Source organism: Erithacus rubecula, assembly GCF_903797595.1.
Source record: "Erithacus rubecula genome assembly, contig: scaffold_179_arrow_ctg1, whole genome shotgun sequence".
Classification (NCBI taxonomy): domain Eukaryota; kingdom Metazoa; phylum Chordata; class Aves; order Passeriformes; family Muscicapidae; genus Erithacus; species Erithacus rubecula.
Genome location: NW_027636130.1, coordinates 134,665 through 155,298, shown reverse-complemented (window position 1 = coordinate 155,298; position 20,634 = coordinate 134,665). Strand labels below are relative to the sequence as shown.

At 50.4% G+C, this 20,634-nt stretch overlaps 2 protein-coding genes across 2 annotated transcripts in view; one reads left to right on the top strand and one right to left on the bottom strand.

The window, feature by feature from the left end:
• Positions 1-4,510, top strand: LOC306815656 (class I histocompatibility antigen, F10 alpha chain-like; the record flags this gene model as incomplete). The annotated part of the gene is given in 6 exon segments (XM_079332223.1): positions 1-211; positions 2,005-2,268; positions 2,578-2,850; positions 3,838-4,110; positions 4,203-4,417; positions 4,421-4,510. Coding segments are annotated over 6 exon segments (1,182 nt in total). The 5' UTR covers positions 1-144.
• An 18-nt stretch (positions 4,511-4,528) lies between these two features.
• The window catches only part of LOC306815654 (class I histocompatibility antigen, F10 alpha chain-like), a gene marked incomplete at its 5' end in the record, with an annotated part of 136,447 nt that continues 120,341 nt past the window's right edge, over positions 4,529-20,634 (bottom strand). Inside the window, 1 exon segment of the mRNA XM_079332221.1 lies at positions 4,529-4,557.

Genomic DNA, 20,634 nt, shown 5'->3' with positions numbered 1-20,634 from the left:
TCAGAGGGCTCCAGGGGGGTCGCAGCGGGGATCCAGAGGAATTCTCTGCAATTCCCCCTTTTCCCCTCCCCCCCGCGCTCCCTCGGTCTCTTTCGCTTTCGGGTCTCTCGAGCTGCGCCACAGCTGCGAGCGGGGACGGCAGCGATGGCTCCAGCGCTGGGGCTGGGGCTGCTCTTGGGGCTCCTGGGGGGCCTGGGGGGCGCGACGAAAGGTGAGTGGGACCCCCCTGAACCGCAATTCCCGGGCACCAGGACCCCTCTGAACTTCCATTTCCGGGCACCGGGAACCCCCTAAATCTCTAATCCTGGGCAGGGATACCCCGGAAATCTCCATTTTGGGTCGTGTGACCCCCCCCCCCAATCCCCCTCCCCAGCAGCGGCCCCACCAATGTACTACCTTATCTGGCACGGAGACTCCCCTGTACCCCCATTTTCTGCTCACCAGCACCCCTTGAGCCCCCATTTTTGGGCAGCAGAACGCCCTTGAGCCCCAAATTCCGGGAAGGAAACTCCCCTTTAACACACATTCCCCAGCACGGGAACCCCTGAACACCCATTTCTGGGCACCGGGACCCCCCTGAACTTCCATTTCTGCGCACTGGGAACCCCCTAACCATCCATTCCCGGGCAGGTGAACCCCCGAAATCTGCATTTTGTGTCGTGTGACCCCCCTCGATCCCCTAACCCAGCACCGGCCCCCCTGTACCCCCTTACCTGGCACGGAGACCCCCCCCCTGAACCCCCCTGTTCTTGTCACCAGCACCCCCTGAACCCCCATTTCCGGGCACTGGGAATCCTCTAAACCTTGATTCCCGGGCACGGAGAAACCACTGAATCGTCATTTTCCGTCTTGTTACCTCTCCATCGCCTTTCCCAGCAGAAAAAACCCCCTGAACTCCCATTCCTGTGCACGGGGACCCCCCTGAACCCTCATTCCCGGGCACTGCGATACCCCCGAATCTCCATTCCTGGGCCTGGGACCCCCCTGCACCCCCTTTTCGGGCATCCCGCTGTTCCCAGACTCGAGTCCCGCCCTTTTTATTGACCTTTGGATCCCCTGAACCTCCCAACTTTCCGTGTCCCCCCCCCTTTTCCACTCCCGGCGTTTCCCGAAATGGGGTCCCAGAGGGTCCCAGGGGTCTCAGCGGGGATCCAATGGGATCCAGATGAACTCCCTGGAATTCCCCCTTTCCCCCGTCCCCTCCCCCACCGCACTCCCTCGGTCTCTATCCCGTCTCCCAGGCTGCGCCTCCGGGATCCGTTCGCCTCTCCCAGTCCCAGCCCCCCCTTTCCCTCAACACCGGGGACCCCTGGAGCCCCTTTCCTGGGCACAGGGACCCCCTGGATCCCCCATCCCGCCTCTCCCAGTCCCTCCCTTGAACCTTGGACCCTTCCCGGCTCTCCCCATTCCGCTTCCTGCCCCCCCAGTCTCTGCATCCCCCCAGATCTCCACCCCCTGCTCGTCCTGCGGGGGGTCTAGGAGGGTCCCAGGGGTATCATATAGGCTCCCAGGGGGGATTCTGGGCTCTGGGAGCCCCCTAAATTCCCAGTCCCACTGGAAAGGAAGGCACCTCCCTGCACTCCCTTATCCACTCCCAATCCCCCCCTGCACCCCCTTTCCCATCCATCCCGCCTTCTCCAGCTCCAGACCCACATTTTCCTTGACTCTGAGACCCTCTGGACCCCCATTCCTGCTTATCTCAGCCCCCAGCCTCCTTTTCCCTCTGCATCAAGGACCCCTGAGCCCCCCATTCCAGCCATCCCGGGTCTCCCCACATTGTTACCCCTCTTTTCTTGGCACTGGGGACCCTTGGACCCCCTTTCCTTGACACTGGGGTCCCCTGGAATCCCCCATTCCTTGTATCCTACTTTCCTTGACCCTGAGAGTCCCCTGAACCCCCATTCCTGGACACTGGGACCCCATGCACCCCCTTCCCAGCTCTCCCAGTTCCCCTTTCAGTGATCCATGACCCCTCAACCCCCCCAAATCTCTGTGTCCCCCCAGTTCTCCACTCTCTGCGCTACCTGGATGTGTCAGTGTCAGAGCCCAGCCCGGGGATCCCCCAGTTCATGGCCATTGGGTACCTGGATGGGATCCCCTTCACACGCTACGACAGCGAGCGGGGCTGGATGGAGCCGCTGACACAGTGGATGAAGGATGGAGCAGAGCCGGAATATTGGGATAGAGAGACCCAGATCAGTGTGGGGAATCAGCACGTGGCTGCCAGGGACCTGGAGACACTGCGGGACCGGTACAACCAGAGCAGGGGCGAGTGGGGGGAACTGTGGGGCTGGGATGTGGATGGATGGGTTGGAATGGGATCCATGGGGCTGGGGTGGGATCTGTGGGGCTGGAGTGGGGATCTATAATTCTTGAATGGGATTTATAGGGCTTGGATATGGATTCACAGGGTGCCAAGGGGCTGAGATGGGGATCCATTGGGCTGGTATGGGGTATCTTGTGCTGCATGGGTTAGGATGGGATCCATGGGGCTGGGGTGGGATCCATGGGGTTGGGATGGGGATCTGTGGGGCTGTGACACAATTCCATGGGTCTCTGTGGGTACAATTCCCCCAGGTTTTCACACAAGGTTGCGAGTTTCTGGCTGTGACCTCCTGTCCAATGGGAGCGTCCGTGGATCCCACCGGGATAGCTACGACGGGAGGGATTTCCTCTCCTTTGACCTGGAATCCAGGAGATTCGTGGCAGCCGACAGCGCTGCTGAGGTCACCAGGAGGCACTGGGAAGATGAGAACGAGGCTGAGAGGAAGACAAATTACCTGGAGCACATCTGCCCAGAGTGGATCCACAGATACGTCGGATATGGGCAGAAGGAGCTGGACCGCAAAGGTGGAAGCAGAATTCCTGTGGGAAAGTGGGATTTGGGAATGGAGGACTTGGGAACAGGGTAATTCCTGTGGGAATTCCATGGGCAAATCTCACCTCCATCCCATTCCCATGGAATTCCATGGGCAGGTCTTACCCCTGTCCCATTCCCATGGTATTCCATGGGCAGATCTTACCTCTATCACATTCATAATAAATTCCATCGGCAAATCTCACCCCCATCCCATTCCCATGGAATTCCATGGGCAGGTCTTACCCCTGTCCCATTCCCATGGTATTCCATGGGCAGATCTTACCTCTATCACATTCATAATAAATTCCATCGGCAAATCTCACCCCCATCCCATTCCCATGGAATTGCATGGGCAGATCTCATCTCCATTTCACTCCAGTGGGAATTCCATGGGCAGGTCTCACCCCCATCCTGTTGCAGTGGGAATTCCATGGGCATATCTCACCCCCATCCCATTCTCATGGAATTCCATAGGCAGACCTTATCTCTATCCCATTCCTATGGAATTCCATGGGCAGATCTTATCCCCATTCCTGTGGGAATTCCCTGGGTAGATCTCACCCCCATCCCCTTCCAGTGGAAATTCCATGGGCAGGTCTCACTCCATCCCATTGCAGTGGGAATTCCATGTGCAGATTTCACCCCCATCCCCTTCTAGTGAGAATTCCATGGACAGATCTCACCCCCATCCCATTGCAGTGGGAATTCCATGGGCAGATCTCACCCTCATTCCCATGGAATTCCATGGGCAGATCTCACCCCCATCCCATTGCAGTGGGAATTCCATGGGCAGATCTCAGCCCAATCCCATTCCCATGGAATTCCATGGGCAGATCTCACCCCCATTGCATTCCCATGGAATTCCATGGGCAGATCTCACTCCCATCCCATTGCAGTGGGAATTCCATGGGCATATCTCACCGCCATCCCATTCCCATGGAATTCCATGGATGTCTCTCACTGTTATCCCATTCCAGAGCCCCCTGATGTCCATGTATCCGGAAAAGAGGAACAGGGGATGCTGATCTTGTCCTGCCACGTGTACGGATTCTACCCCAAGGCCATCGCGGTCAACTGGATGAAGGGGGATGAAATCCGGGATCAGGAGACGGAGTGGGGCGGGGTCGTTCCCAACAGCGACGGCACCTTCCACACCTGGGCCAGGATCGAGGCGCGGCCGGAGGAGCGGGAGCAGTACCGGTGCCGGGTGGAGCATCCCGGAATGTCGGAGCCCGGGATCTTCACTTGGGGTGAGGCTGGGAATGTGGAATGTGGGAACTGGGGAGTTGGAATTCCCAGATGGGGATTCCTCTCCCCCTCCTCACCATCCCACAATTCCCAGAGCTGACATCTGGTGGGAATCTCATCGTGGTGGTCGCTGTGTCCGTTGTTGCCATCATCATCCTCATTGTCCTCGTTGGATTCGTCGTCTGGAAGCTCCAATCCAGTAACACATGGGATGGGGGTCAGGAAGGGGCACAGATCCACCCAGCACCGTTCTGGGAATCCTGTGCCACCAACGCTGATCCCACTGTTTTTCCACAGGGAAGAGGGACATGAATGGATATAACATGGCAGCCGTTGAGTTCCAGTGTTGGACTCAGCTCTGGATCCCCTCCATGTGGATCCCAGAATATATCCTGGGGTTAATCCCAGTGTGTGATCCGTGCTGGAATCTCATGGATCTTCCTTTTCTGCTGGGAATGACTGCAGGAACGGAGCGGGGTCAGGGTGGAATTCCAGAGGGGGATTGGGGCAGAATTGACAGATTGGGATCAGGGAGGGATTCCAGATTACAGCAGGAGTCCAGAGCAGGATGAGATTGAATTGTGGCATGGGATCAGGGCTGGGTTCTGGAGTAGGATCAGTTGGGATGGATGGATGATGGATGGGTGCATAGCTGGAGGATGGATGACGGGAGGATGGATCATGGGTGGATGATGGATGATGAATGGATAGATGGACGCATGTTGGATGCATGGATGGATGAATGCATGGATGATGGTTGGATGATGGATAGATGATGGATGATGCATGGCTGGATGATGGATGGTTGGATGGATGGATGATGGGTGATGGATGGATGGGTGGATGAAGGATGGATGGTTGGATGGATGGATGGATGGATGATGACTGGATGATGGATGAATGATGGATGATGGAAGGATGGACCATGGGCGGATGATGAATGGATGGATGGATGATAGATGGGTGGATGGTTGCATGGATGATGGATAGACGGGTGGATGGATGCATAGATGGATGGATGATGGATGGAGCAGAATTGGAGCAGGATGGATGGAGATGGATCAGGTTGGCATTCCAGAGAGGGATTGGGCCAGGGTCTTTGGGACGAGGTTGGGTGGGATGGATGGAGCAGGATTGGGGCAAGATGGATGGAGAGGGATCACATGGTTTGAATGGAGCAGGATTAGAGCAGGCTCAGGTGGGATTCTGGAGCAGCTCCTGCTCTCCATGGGCTCCAGCCAGGTCCATCCTGTGGTATGGGGACAGGGACAGGGTGACACTGTGACCCTCTCTCATCCCAGCAGGAGTCACTGCCTGAACAATCCATGGAGCTGGATCTGGCCCCTTCCCTCTTCCCAGGAAACCGAGAGCTGCCAGCAGAGCTCATCCCCGCTGCTCCCACCCACCCACAGCTCCTGCTAACAGATCAATTTCCCATTCTCCAGTGTTTTAAAGCCAAGAACCACAAATATTCCCAATGCTTTAGTTCTGGTGTGAAATTATCCTGGTTTGAGCAATAAATCCTCCTGAGGCAAAAAAATCCGGCTTCCCTTCTCCAGTGGCCAGCAATTCCTCTCTGGAAACCAGGAATTGAAATGGGGACCCTGGGGACAGGGATGAGGACAACTGGGAGCAGGGATGGGGACACCAAGATGGGATAGGTACAGCAGAGACAGAGATGGGAACAGCAGGAATGGGAATGGGGACACCAGGAAATGGGATAGTGACACCAGACTGGAACTGGGACTTGCCAGCCACGCCTGGCTCTACCTCCCAGGACTCATTTCCCACTCTGTGTCTCGTGTCTGAGGTGTCCCCAGGAGGGTTTGGCCACGTCGGGCTCCTGGAGGGACAGTGGGATGGGGGGAGAGGTCAGGGTGAATCAAGGGTCTGGAAGAATTAAAAGGGTTAACACTATAGCTACAAGGATAAAACCAATATATATTGATTAATAGTTTAGCAAGAATAGAACCAGAGTAGAAGGGCTAATTATTAGCAGATGGAGCTGGTTCGAGCTAAGACAAGAAATCATTTGCTTGACTTTGTTGTGTTTGTAGAAGCAGGATGGGAGGTTAGGGCATTGTAAACATGAAGAAACCATAACTGCACCTGGGCCCCAAAACCAGTCAGAAACTGGCTGGGGAGTTTGGACTGTGGCCAAGGGACCAGAGAGCCTGCAACAAGATGTGAGAGTCCGTGTGAGCCTCTCGTCTGTTTCTGCCCAACGACCCTCGCCTGAGGCCTGCGCTGGCCAGGGATGGGAGGAACGCCAAGTGACTGTGAAAAGCAGGTGATGCCTACCAGGACTGGTTTCTCATGACAACTAGTCACAGGGCGCTGACTCAACAAAGCTCCCACAGATGGAAGAACAATGGACTGGTCAGTATGGGCTGCCCTGCGTGTGTTCATAACAACAAAGATGGTTTGGTGTGCCTTGAAACGTCCTGTTTCCACCTGTTTCTCAGGGTAACCATCTCCACATACAATAGTCCATAAATCTTTCCACCTTTTGGCCAGAAGCCACTCATTTTGGGAAAGGACTATAAAAGTGACTTTCTCAGAGGAGACCCCTGAGATCTCCCCAGATGGCAACAGACATCTATTGGCTGCTCCACGAGGATTCATCTGCCCGTCTTGGTAGCTATAATCCCAACCCCCTTTCTCTCTCTCTCTCTCTCTCTCTCCCTCTCTGTCCCACTATCGCATTTTGGTTGGCACTAAATAAAGTGCATTTCTGTAAAAGTAAACTGGTTTTGTCCCCTGCTGTGTCCTTTGCGCTCTGAGATCCATAAAAGAACCAGTCACGACTCCCGCTCGGGTTGGGCGGATCGTGACACACCTCAACAGCACACAGCCAGCAGTATCAGATGAATCAAGATGCCATTATCCCCACCCATAAAATTTTGGCTAGAAAGTCAAAGGGTGCTCAGTAAAACCCACTCATCCTTCAACAGCCCCAGTTTGCCTGTGGGCAAGTCTGACAGACAATAGAAATTTACTGTAGGCTGTTGTGCCTTGAATGAAGTGACTCCACTGTGGAAGCTAAGACAGAGCACTGTGGATTTAATTAGCATAAGCAGCTTGATAAACAAGATGTCTTGGCAAGAGCAAACAGAGCTTTGAAGACTCCATGAAGATTGGATCAAGACTAGTGACAGGAAAGAAGAATGAATCAAGTAGAAATATTGCAAAATGTGTAAGCTTGTCTGTATGACGTTTAACCAAACCAATGTAGTAAAAAATGACCAGCTTTCCTAAAAATGGTATATAAGCACGTGTAGCTGAGAGTAAATTTGGATTCTGACCACCAGTCACTCTCTCTCTCCCAGTTGTTGATTCTCCAGTGCTGAGCGCTGCCGTGCCGGACACGCTGGATCTCCAGGAGGAGCTGGAGCCCAAGGCAGCAAAGTGGCACCATTGACATTGCCAATGCATTTTTCTCCATTCCTTTGGCAGCAGAGTGAAGGACCCAGTTTGCTTTCACCTTGGGGGGATGTGCAGTACACCTGGAACCGACTGCCCCAGGGGTGGAAACACAGCCCCACCATCTGCCAGGGGCTGATCCAGGCTGCACTGGAAAAGGGTAAAGCTCCAAAACACCTGCAATACATCAATATCACAATTGTGTGGAGGAACAGAGCAATAAAAGTATTTGAGAAAGGAGAGAGGATCATACAGACAGTGCTGGAAGGAGGTTTCACCATGGAGAAGAGCAAAGTCAAGGGACCTGCCTGAGAGATCCAGTTCCTGGGAGTAGAGTGGCAAGATGGACAGAGCCAGATCCCCACTGAAATGATCCATGAGATCATCACAGTCTCTCCACCAAGCAGCAAGACGGAAACACAAGCTTTCCTAGGGGCCATAGGTTTTTAGAGAATGCATTCCTGAGTGCAGCCACATTGTGAGCCCTCTCTACCTGGTCACCCTAAGAAGAACAATTCCAGCTGCGGCCCTGAACAACAACAAATCTTCATCCAGACCAAGCAGAAAATCGTTCATGCTGTGCCCTTGGCCCAGTCAGGACGGGACCAGAGGTGAGGAATTTGCTTTACTCTGCAGCCAAAAACAATGGCTTGTCCTGGAGCCTTTAGCAGAAGGTGCCTGGGGAGACTCGAGGCCGAGCACTAGAATTCTAGAGTCAAAGTTACAGAAAGTCAAAAGCAAACTACACTCACCAAAAAAAAAAAAAAAAACCCAAAAAAACCAACCAAAAAACAACCCAACAAAATCTTTTCTGCCTATAATAAGAAAGTTCAAGCCACCTCAAAAAGAATTATCACAAAAGCACAACTCCTCCTGGCACCCTGACTACCAGTGCTGGGGTGGATGTTTAAAGAAAAGGCTCCTCTACCCACCACGCCACCCACAGCACATGGAGCCCATGGATTGCTCTCATCACACAGCATGGCTGGATTAGAAACACAAATCACCCTGAAATTTTAAAAACACTTAAAACCGGCCACAAGATAAAAACTTTAGTCTCACTAACAAAAAGGAGCAGAAACAAGTAACCCAGGCTAAAAAGCTCCACCATACAACCAACTAGCAGCACAAGAAACACGCTGTGCTCTTGTCACTGACAGTTTCTGTCTCATGGTTGAGATGAACCAGAAGTGGAAAGTGGCCGCAGGGAGCCCCACACGACGAGTCACACAAGCTACTGAAGGAGAAGGTGAATCAAGTGCACTTGCTGAACTCAAAGCCATTCAGCTGGCCCTGGACACTGCTGAAAGAGAGAACTGGCCAAAGCTCTACCCTTATACTGAATCATAAATAGTAACCAATGCTCTGTGGAGTGAGCTAGAAAGGTAAAAAAAGGCCAGCTAGCAACATAAAGGAAAACCAATTGAGGCTGCTGATGAGTGCAAAAACATTGCCACTCAGACAAACTCTCTGTAAAAGTCCATCATGTAGACGGCCACATTCCCTAAAGTCAGGCTAATAAAGAACACTAAAACAAGGAGCAAGTAGATCAAGCTGCAAAAATAGAGATGTCACAAATAAATTTAAATTAGCAACATAAGGGAGAGTTGTTCCTAGCTCAATAGGCCCATACTGCCTCAAGCCATCAAGGCAAAAATGCCACCTATAAGTAGGCACAAAACTGAAAAGCAGATTTAACTCTAAATTGCATTTCTCAAGTTATCCATAAGACATGTGCTAAAGACATGTAAGACATGTGCTAAAATCAAGCAAGCCAAGCCCATAAAACCTGTCTAATATAGGGGGCAGTATTCCAAATATAAGTATAAAGAAGCCGAGCAAATGAACTACATCACACTGCCTCAAACCCCCCAAGGCAAGTGCTACGTGATCACAATTGTAGAAGCCACCACTAGATCATTAGAAACCTACCCTGTACCTCACACTACTACTCAAAACACCATCTGAAGCTTAAAAAAGCAAGTCCTATAAAGACACAGCACCCCTGAGAGAATCGTCAGACAACAGGACCCATTTCAAGAACAGCCTTAGAAACACCTCAGCCAAAAACCAGGATATTGAAAAAATAGATCATATCCCTTATCACACACCAGCTGCCTAGGAAAGTTGAACTGTACAACAGACTACTTCAAATTACCCTAAAGGCACTGGGCAGGGAAACATCCACAAATTGAGAAATGAACTTAACAAAAGCCACCTAAATAGCAAACACCTGAGAGTCCATCACTCAAGCAAGTCCTGCCCAGTCTGAAGCCTTGCACACACTGGATGGGGATAAAGTCCCTGTAGGACACATAAAAGATATTTTAAGACTGTTTAGATTAGGCCCACCTCAAGCAAAGGCAAACCAATCTGTACAATTATTTTTGCTCAAAAACATAGTTACACTTAGTAGGTAATGCAGAAAGATAAAGAAACCCATTGAGCACCACAGAAAAACCTAATCTTAAGTGAGAACTGTGTGTAAAGTTTCACTGTGGATAAAAATATATAGCAGAGTTGAAAGAAGGTATTAATTAAGGTAGGATGCAGATGGTAATAGAATAAGGAGTAGATCATGTCTGAAGTTGCAATGCAAGATGCAAGCAGAAGTATACATTCTATCACCATCTGCTGAAACCAGGTGGAGCAGGGCTCCTTATCTCTTCCATGACCCATCCCTCAGAACTCCTCCCCACAAGGAGTTATACCTTAGGGCAGATGCCCCACCCAAGGAGAAAAGCCAAGTATTTCCTACCTAAATAAAATCTGAAATTTGAAACATCAGAACAACCTTTCCCACTAAATTCCCAGAAGAAGACCAGGCCTATCTTCATCACCACTAGATGTTAAAAAAGTAACTACACCCTTCTCCAAAATCATTGCTTCAACAAAACCACATCTGTCACTCCAAGAAAACTACAGGTACCATTATTCAGACTGTAACCAACACCCTGAACAACAGGGTTACAGGTTGCATTCTGACCTTGCCGGTGTTTTGGTCTTTATATTACTAGACTTATTTTCATTTTCCCAGTGAAAAACTGCTATTCTAAATCCCGTATCTTTGCCAGAGAGCTCCTTAATTTCCAAGTCATATTAATTTAGAGGGAGGGAGTTTACATTTTCCGTTTCAAGAGAAGCTCCAGAGCTCCTCAGCAGACACCTGTCTGTCAAACCAAGACAGTGCCCTGCTGCAGCTCCATCCCCATGGCAGGATCCGCGCTGGATGATCCCCAGGGACCCCCGGTGGGCAGAGCCCCCCTGAGCCCTGGTGCTGCTGATCCATGTTGGGAAGACACCGGCTGGGGGCTGCACATCCTCCCCATGGCCTGGATTCTCTCTGCATTTCTCTTTGTCCTTCCCAAACACCCAAAACCAGAGTAAAAATAGAGATGTTAAATAACGACCTGCTTGGGAACACGGGGGGATCTCCCAGGGGATGCGGGGGACGCTCAGATCCAGGGATTTGAGGGGTCCTGGGAGGGACCTGGGGGTTGCTCAGGGCGTTGGGCACCCCAGTTCCAGCGGCTCTGGCTGCGCTGGGAGACGGCTGGGAGAGGAGGAGGAGCGGGAGGAAGAGGAGGAGAGGGAAGAGACGGAAGAGAAGCAGCGGGAGGAAGAGGAGGGACACAGGAGGAGCGGCAGGAAAAGGAGGAGCGAGTTTGAAACCACGCGCTTTTCTCTTCCGTTCGATCACGTCGCAGCTCCCCCGGGTCCGGCAGCATCGCCCCCCAAAATCCCGCAGGTGAGCGGGGAGGGGGAGCTCGCCCCAAATCCATCATGGGGGGCTCCGGGAGGGTTTTATTTTGCTGTTGAGGGGATGTTTGGATCTTGCAGGAGCCCAAAGCCGAGCGGGAAATGGCCCTGGCGGGATCCTGGCGGCTCCCGCGTGGCGATGGCCCGGTATCGGCGGGGAGGGGGCGATATCAGTTCTGGGGATCCCCGGCAGAGCCGGGGGAGAAGGCGGGAGTCCCGGAGCGGGGAGAGCTCAGAGGGGCGATCCCGGAGCCGGGGGACCCCCGGCAGCCTGGAGGGGTGCGGGAGGTTGGTGCTGAGCGGGCTCCGGGCCCCCGAGGCTGAAAGGGGCGCTGACTGCTCCAGCTGCCCTTGGGCAGCGCCACCATCAAACCCAACGCGCTCAGCCCTTGTTTTCCCCCCAAACCAGGATTTCCCAAACCTTGGCTGCATTGAGGAGGAGGAGGCTGTGAGGATGAGGTCCATGGCCCAGGAGCCGCAGGCAGGTGAGGAGGAAGTCAGTGCCCCTTTTCCCCTGTGTCCTGCTCCATCTCCCAGCCCAGCACGGCCCCGGCTGCAGCGCAGCCCTGGGGGGATCTCCTTGCCCTTGCCTCTGGCACAGAGGCAAATCCCATCCTGTCCTTGTCCTTCCTCCCCCAGACAAGAAGCTGAGCACGGACAGCAGGGAGGACAAATCCCCGCGGCACAGCCTCGGGCAAGAGGCCGTTTGCAGCGGCTCCACGGCGCAGGAATGCAACGGGGAGGAAAAGCCCCGCAGATCCCGCAGCAGGAGGGGCTGCAAACGCACAGCCCGGGGATCCCAGCAGGAAAGAGTCAGCCCGGGCCAGGGAGGCGGCCGGAGCTCGGAGCTGGGGCTGCGTGAGCGGCTTCACCATGGGGAGAAGCCCCACAAGTGCTCGGAATGTGGGAAGGGCTTCAGAAGGAGATGGGACATGATCAGACACCGGAGAATCCACACGGGGGAACGGCCCTATGAGTGTGATAAATGCAGGAAGAGATTCATCCAGAGCTCAAACCTGACTGTGCACAAGAGGAGCCACACGGGGGAGAGAGCCTACGAGTGTGGGGAGTGTGGGAAGAGATTCAGCCGCCGCTCAAGCCTGACTGTGCACCAGAGGAGCCACACTGGGGAGAAGCCCTACGAGTGTGATAAATGCAGGAAGAGGTTTGAGAGCAGCTCCAGCCTTCTGAAGCACTATCGCACTCACTGGGATGAGAGGCCCTTTTGCTGCCACGACTGCGGGAAGGGCTTCAAGAAAAACTCCAACCTCATCAGGCACCGGCGCATCCACACCGGGGAGAGACCCTACGAGTGTCCCGAGTGTGGGAAGAGCTTCTCCAGGATATTGACCATTGCCGGACACCAACCGTGTCTCCACTGAGAGAAGCCCTTCGAGGGCCCTGAATGTAGGAAAAGCTTCGTGCTGGCTCCCTGTGGCCTGGATTTTCTTTGCCTTTCTCGTTGTCCTTCCCAGACACCCAGTACCGGGGTAAAAATGAAGACATTGAACTAAGACATGCCTGCAGACACAGGGGGATCTTCCAGAGGATGTGGGGGACCCTGCGTTCCAGGGACTTCAGGTTTCCTTGGGGATTGATCAGGGCTTTGGGCTCCCCAGGTCCAGTGGCTCTGGCTGCACTGGGAGATGCTGATGGAGCTTCTGGTCAAGGACCCCCTGCCCTGACCCTCTCCCCGTTTCCCCCTGACCCAGCTCCTGCTGTCCCCTGTCCAGGATCCTCCTCTCCCTACTGTCATTGCCGTTGCCCCCAGCCCATTCCTGTCTCACACCACTCCTGCCCCCATCCCAGTTCAGTTCCCATTCCGGGTATCATTCCCTGTCCTGTATTCTCTGCCTGGTTACTGTTCACATATTCCCAGTCCCATATTCCCTGTCCTGTTCCCCTTCTAGTATTCCTGATCCCAGTCCCATTCCCATATTTCCATTTCTATATTTCCAGTCCCCTTCCCATAATCCCATTCCCAATCCTGTTACCCTATCCCTATGTGTGTTCCCTGTCCCATATTGTAAGTCTCCATCCCATATTTTCTCTCCAATTTCTATTTCCGTATTTCCTGTTCTGTTCCCATATTCCCATTCCCTATTCCTGTTTTCATTCCCATTCCAATGTCCCTTTCCCAGTCCCCACTCTCAGTCCCTGTCCCCATTCCTGGTTGTTGGAGAGTGGAACAGAGAAGCCTCTTTCACTCCCTCCGAAAGAGAACAGTATGCAAAAATTAAATTTAAAATATTTTGAGAAATTAAAATACAGGAAACCACACAGACATGAAATAGAGGTCTAAGTTTTAGTTTAAGGAATTAGAAATATTAAGTAGCATAGATATGAAGTAGAAGTTTAAATCTTAGTGTGAAGCACGTAGAAATGTGTTTTAAATACCATGAAAAGTAAAATCTGTGGAATCTCCTATAAAATAGTGGCTGCATTGAGTCAATAAAAACTTAGTTCTAGACAAAATAAAATTACAGCAGGAATATTTTATATAATCTTCACATAGAACAGATAGGCCATGTGCACAAGTTATATGTAGACTTTAGCATTAGGGAATTCTAACAGGTTTAGGAGAAATTTGTCAGGTTCACGGTTTTGGCTCATTGGGTAATTTGTCAATAAAAATCCGTGTATTTGAGCCAGAGCTCTCTCTTGCTTCTCTCTCGTCTCTCTCCCTTCCTCCACCACCATCATCATCACCACTACCAGCACACGAGAGAAACATTTTTAAAAAAAGATAATTGTCAAATTCAAAAGAATTATCTTTCATCTTTCTGATGATGACAATTTCCCTAAAACTCTCCTTACTACACTCAGAGGAAGCAACAAGTTTCCCCCTGCCCAGCACCCGGTCTTGTATTTCCCACTGCAGTACAAATGCAGGTATCCTAACAGGACTGTGCAGTCCATGTGCAGTTTTTAAGGACATGCCCAAATGGATGATTGGCTGTATTTACACTGACCAGGACACAGCCATGTTCACTAAGTGTGTCTGACAAGGAAGAATTCTCTCTAGCATGCATTTCAGAGGTTTTTATTACTTACATCCATTTTGTTCTTAGTAACAACAGAGCACTTGCTCAAATTTAAGTTTCTGTTTTCTTCATCTCCTTAATGCATGCAGCAGAAGAACCTGCATCCTTTAATGCAATGGGAAGCTTTTGACAGCCATGACAGAACTTAAAATTGGAGTGTGAGTAAACCAGACTGGATGTCAGCGTGACTCTCCTCAGTTTTGGCCATGCTAAATTGTATTAGAATCATATATTCTGACATCTGCACAGTCTAACTAAAACAATGCAGAGCCCTTGGTGTTATGGGATTGCTGGTGTAAAAGACCTTTGCTTCCACACCACTTTTCACAGCTGACTCACAGCTTTCTTTCAACTTCCTATCAATTCCTGCAATCGAATCTTAAGAGCAGATAGAACTGTTTCCTGCAATTTCTGTGTAGGATTCAGTAAATCATTTACAAACATATAATACCTGCAAAATCCCTACATAGAGCAGTGTAAAAAAATACTTTGGCATTTTCCTGTCTTCATAAACAAATGTGAATGTCAATACAAACCACTTCAAGCCATTTTTTTTGTTGCTGAGTTTTAAGAACTGAGCCACCAGCATTTTGACACAGTGTTCTCATTTTGTTCACTTTCAGAACCAGCGCTTATTTTTAGTCATCAGGGATTGTATTATCCAAAAGAAATAAAATGGCATGAATTGGCAATAAATGAAAAGAAATTCATTTAACAAAACACTCCATCAAGCTGCTGCATGTAAGACTCTCTGATTGTAAGAGCCTGAAATGAGGGATGCGGAACTCCAGGCGGGCTCTTTAAAATGCTGCTTATTCTATCCAAATGATGCAGTAATTTATTTATCATTTAAAATGCTGTTTATTGTATCCATGTGATGCAACAATTCATGGGCCGTGGGTGACAAGAGCCCAGCCCACAGCCTGACAGCCACATCTGTGGGTTTGTCTGAAAGCTTCCTCTAGTTCTGGTTACAATGCATTAAATAATTTTCATTACAGAGCATCCTAAGACATGACAACCAATCACTCCCTTCACTATCACCTGTAGCCTATCATACCTACTGACATTACAATATTCTTGTTACGGTTTTCCAATCACAAAAAAGTTAGTGTGTTTCAGTTTAAGCTAGAAGTTGTTTTTCAGTTTTCTTGCAGTGGAAAATCCTGAGATCTTTTCTCTACTTGCAACATGGTATTTTTGTTTGCCTGTAAAAATTCTTTTCCTTGGTAAAAACATCTTTTGTTTGAGGTGGATTTATCCTTTGCTCAGAGTCATAAAAGCCCCTTCCAACTCACTGCCCTTTGCCTTCTTATTTACTCAGTAAGACTGGCTCAGCAATTCTTTTCTTCTACATCAAAACTTGTTCTCATCTCTCTTCCTTCTTCAGATTCTACATTCAAAAATCTTTCTGTTATACACACACATCTGTAAGACCTTCCTGTCAACTTCTCATCCTTCCCAACACATGGGGCTGTGCCCTATAGGGGATGGAGTTCTGCCCTATAGGGAATGAGGTCCTGCCCTATAGGGGATGGGGGTTGTGCCCTATAGGGGATGAGGTCCTGCCCTATAGGGGATGGGGGCTGTGCCCTATAGGGGATGGGGTTCTGCCCTATAGGGCACAGCCCCTGCAGGAACAAAGTGGACTTCTGGACAGCAGATCAATATGATTTTGCAGAAGCCAATTTATTGTTTATAATTAACCTTAATTATCCATTTCTAGAACCATCACCCATGTGGGCACACACTCTACAGTTGGTAATTTTAGGGTGTTGTTCCACCCATTCAAACCCCCCAGAGTCAGTAATTGGTGGTCTCATGCAGTTTCACCACCTCCTGTTATCTTGAATCTTCTAATCTTGGTGTTCTGTATTTTCAACTTCTTCTCTCCTGATTTAGCATAGTTTATGTTCCAGCAGCCTTGGAGTGTTTCAAACAAGTTACCAAAAAAATTCCTTAAAGTTTCTCATGCTGTGCACCTATTATAAGCACTGGTCTAAACTAAGAAATGCACAAAAATAGCTGGCATGTGAAAGAAGCATGTGAACAAACACCAAAATATGCAGAAAGAACTGAGCAGCAAAATACAGCGACTAAATATGGGTTTTGGCTGGTGCACACCACACAAGGCCCAGATTTGTATAGACATGTCCACCAGTGTCTCAACCTTGTTCAGCATTACTACAATTCTGCTTCTTTTATTTGCACCAGCCAAATCGTCTTTGTTATCTTATCCTTATCATGTCTTATCTTATCCCAGCCTTACTTTATCATATTCTTATCTTATCTTATCCTTATACTATCTTATCTTTTATGATATTCTTTATCTTATCGTATTATATCAATCATATCATATCATATCATATCATGTTCTATCTTATTTTATAAAGCGAATCACTAACTTTATTTATGGAAAAAACAATGTGCTAATAACGAACAAAAATATCCAAACCCCTTGGATTATATCTTTCAACCACCTAAGTATTCCCCACCTTTCTAACCACTCATCCAAACCCCAATTGTCCACAGTCAACTTCCTCATATTATCTTGGAGCTGTTTGATCTTCTCGTGAATGGATGCAGAATGCTCAGAAAGACACATCCAACACATCCAATCAAAATCCTCACACCCGTGCCCATGTGCTCATAGCAAAAAATCTATAGCAGCTCTATTCTGCAGTGTGGGGTGTCTAATGCTATTTACATCTGTAAGCATTTGTTTCAAAACAGTGGAAGTGATATTCAGCTGTTCATTCACTCAACATCTCATCTTCTCAAGCGTAGCCAATGCCTGAGCAGAAGCAACACCTGGGGAAAGAACTGATGCTATTATTTGTGCCAGAGGACCCCAGAATTCCAAACGATTTTAAAAATTAGGCTCCATATCCCCCATTTCTCTTTTAGCTCTTTTGCTGTGCCCTGCTCTCCAAAGGCTCTGATTCAACAACTCATGCGTGCCAGGAGCAAACATAGTTAACTTTTGGAGGATATTCAGGGGGCAATTTGGGTTTTTTTGGGAGTTCTCAGGAGTGTTAGAAATGGATATTTCGATATGTTAACTTTTCAACCCTTGGCCATATGCATTTGCCTCTCGCTTGGTGAAAGCTGCTGTGGGCCAGGGCCAGCACTGAGCTGGGCTGTGTGGGCCAGGCAACGTGGAGAGTCTTGGCTGATCTTGCTGTGTCCCTGGCCTCAGCAAAGGCTTGGAGGATTTGCCTCCCAAGGCATCCTGCTCATTGGCTCTTCCTGTGCACCTTGGAGAGAACAAGGACGGCATTTCTGGCAGCTGGGCATTAGCAGCCCTTCAAACGGGGGCGTGTTGTGGAGCAAGCCCAGCTGAGACACCCTGCGAGGAGCCAGCCCAGTGCTCCTTGCTCCTCCCTGCTGACACCAGATGGTTGATGTGGTTTTGGGATGAGCCCAGCTCTGTGACGGGGTGCTACGTGCACACGAGACAGCTGCCCCTGTCCTGCAGGGTCCCAGCAGTGCCTCGCAGTTGTCCTGCACACACATCAGGATGTGGCCAAGAGAGGTCCTGGAAGCTGAGGCAGCTGATTTGAAGCCCTTGCAGGTGCCTACAGGTCAAGGCCAATGGTGTTCCCTCAGGATGCAGCAGTCCTGAGGGTTCCCCCCAGAGCTGCCTGATGCCGCCCACTCCTTGTGGCACCAGTTGCTTTCCTGTGGAATGTTCTACCTCCACCAAGAGCAAAGAGGGAGCTGGAGAAAGACCTTGCCAGGCCACTCTCGATCCTTTCCCAGCAGTCCTGCTCCCTCCCTCCAGTCCTCAGACTGTGCCCATCCCTTTTGCTCCCTTTAGCTCATCCCTTTGCTTTGCTTTCCATTAATAAAGTTTGGCTTCTTCACTCTGCCTGCATCTCTGTGGAGCTCAAGCAGTGCAAATCCAGAGCCCTGGGACACACAGGCCCCTCCTGCCATTCTGTTCCACGCCATGTTCTGTGCAGAGACTCAGAGGAACGAGGGCAGATCAGGTTGGAAAGGTCTCTGTGCTGAAGCTTCAGTTCCACAACACTGTGAACTTCAAGATCTTGCCACAAGGCTGATGGCTGCTGCCAGCTTGGCCCCATGCCACCCACTGTGGACGTGGCCAGGGACAGGATGGCAGAGGGGCCGGGCAGACACCCCGCAGTGGCCGTGCTCCATCCTCTGGGGCATCCCGGGGCTTTCCCTGCCTGGGGAGCGCAGGGCTGGCCTGTGTTCTCTGCACATGAATGGTTGATCTTATCCACAGGAGACAAAATCAGCATCCCTGTTTCCAGATGTCAGTTAGGAGGAGGCGTTTGGTGCAACAAAGGCAGCCGGGCTTCTCGGTGGTGGCAGCTTTGGTCTGGCAGAAATCTTGTGCCGTATGGAATTTTAGCTGGCAGAAACCCACTCCCAGATAAGGCCCCTGAATAGGAATGGTGGCTATTTTCCACCGGACAGTAATCTCACCATCCCAGTTTCCAGATATCACTTAGGAGAAAGCATTTGACAGTCCAATGGCAGCCATGGTCCGAGGATATGGCAGCTTTGCTCTGGGAGAAATCCTGCACCATATGGACTTTGAGAGGCCGGTAGCCCAGTCCCAGCTAGTGGACCCTGATGGCTCTTTTCCATGTGAAACAAATCTAACCATCCCAGTTTCCTGATGCCAGTTAAGAGGAGGCTTTTTGCAGTCCAACAGCACCCAGGCTTCTCGGTGGTGGCAGCTTTAGTCTGGGAGAAATCCTGCCCCCTATGAAATTTTAGCAGGTGGAAGCCCAGTCTCAGTTAGAGGCCCCTGGATATCAACGATGGCTCTTTTTCCTGGGAAACAAAACTCATCATCCCAGTTTCCTCATGTCAGTTGAAACATTTGGTGCACCAAAGGCAGCCACTGTCCTAGGAGGTGGCTTTTTTACAGGGCACACACCCACAGATTTTTCTCTCTTGAGGCTTCAGAGAGTGCAGCCTCCTTTTATCCTTAACTCCTGGCCACACTTTGCCCTCTTCCCTTCCCCGTTGGCCAAGGTACTCGGAAGATACAGCCTTCCCAACCCGTGTACCCCATATTCCCCCTTGAATCTGGCATTTCCCCCCAAAGTGCAGAAGTTCAGCCTTGTGCAGACTCTTGTCTGGTTCAGGAGCCAAGCTGTGTGGGCCCAGTAACAAACCTGCTGCCCAAAGCTAGTAGAAAATTTACAACCCATTCAGAGACCTAACAGCCATCCCTTCACCCATGAAGTGATTTGTAAAGACATTAGCACACATCTTTTCTCTCACATTGATGTTTCCTCTGCTGCTAACAGACTTTTAAAGCCAGACTTTGGCCTGACCTCTCTGCTGTTGTAGTTCCATGCACAGAGGTTGTTGTCTCTTCCCCCTTCCATGGGCAGGCCAGTGTTCAGCCATCTCCAGGACAGGAGGGCCCCACCCCACAGCCCTGTGACGTAGGAAGACAAAAACCATCACTCCAAATGTCCCCCATTCTCCTTCTTCCCAGTCATGTGGCTCTGCCAGTGGGGTTTGCTGCTGGTTGCCACAGGAGAAAGAAGAGCACTGTGATACTGTGGGGCTCAATGGAACCAAACATCCATTGTGACACTACAGAGCCTCACAGCACCCAGAGACCATGGTGACACAACAGGGCCTTGTGGAACCAAGGAGTCCAAAGGCCTACAACAGATCTTGAATGGCTCTGCCTTGGAAAGAGAAACCTCCTTGGCACACTCTCTTCAGAAAGAGAAAAGGAAGAAAACCCCTGTTTCCCTGAATGCTGCCAGATCTCCAACCAAAGCAGATCTCAGGTGATTGAGGACAGACAGGATGGGGTTGGGCAATGTGGAGCAAGGTTGTCCACACTGGATCAGACCTCAAGGTAGAGCTTCTCTGAGCAGGCTAGATCTCCTGAAGAGAAAACCTGAGTCAATACCAATCACAGAATGCTGCAATCAACTCTGCTCTGAAGAGAAACAGTAAGAAAAGACACTCTTTAAAACAGGAACACTTATTTCTAAGAAGCTCTTTAAAATATTTCTCCATAGCTCTAGAAAAAAACTTTCCTAATCAACTGCGCTGGACCAGAGGGAAAGAAAGGCAGAGCCATGGTTTGTCAGGATTTACTTGATCCCAGTGAGCCCCGTGGTGCATTTGGTGCTGAGCCCTTGAACCTCAGGGCCTGAGAAGAGATTGCACAAACCATTCCAGGAGCCCCAGTCAGAAGAAAAAACCCAAAGTGTCTCAAAGCATTAATGGGTCCCACTGAGGTCCATCTCCAACACAGGCTTCTTATGGACTCCTTGAAGGTGAGATTGGAGG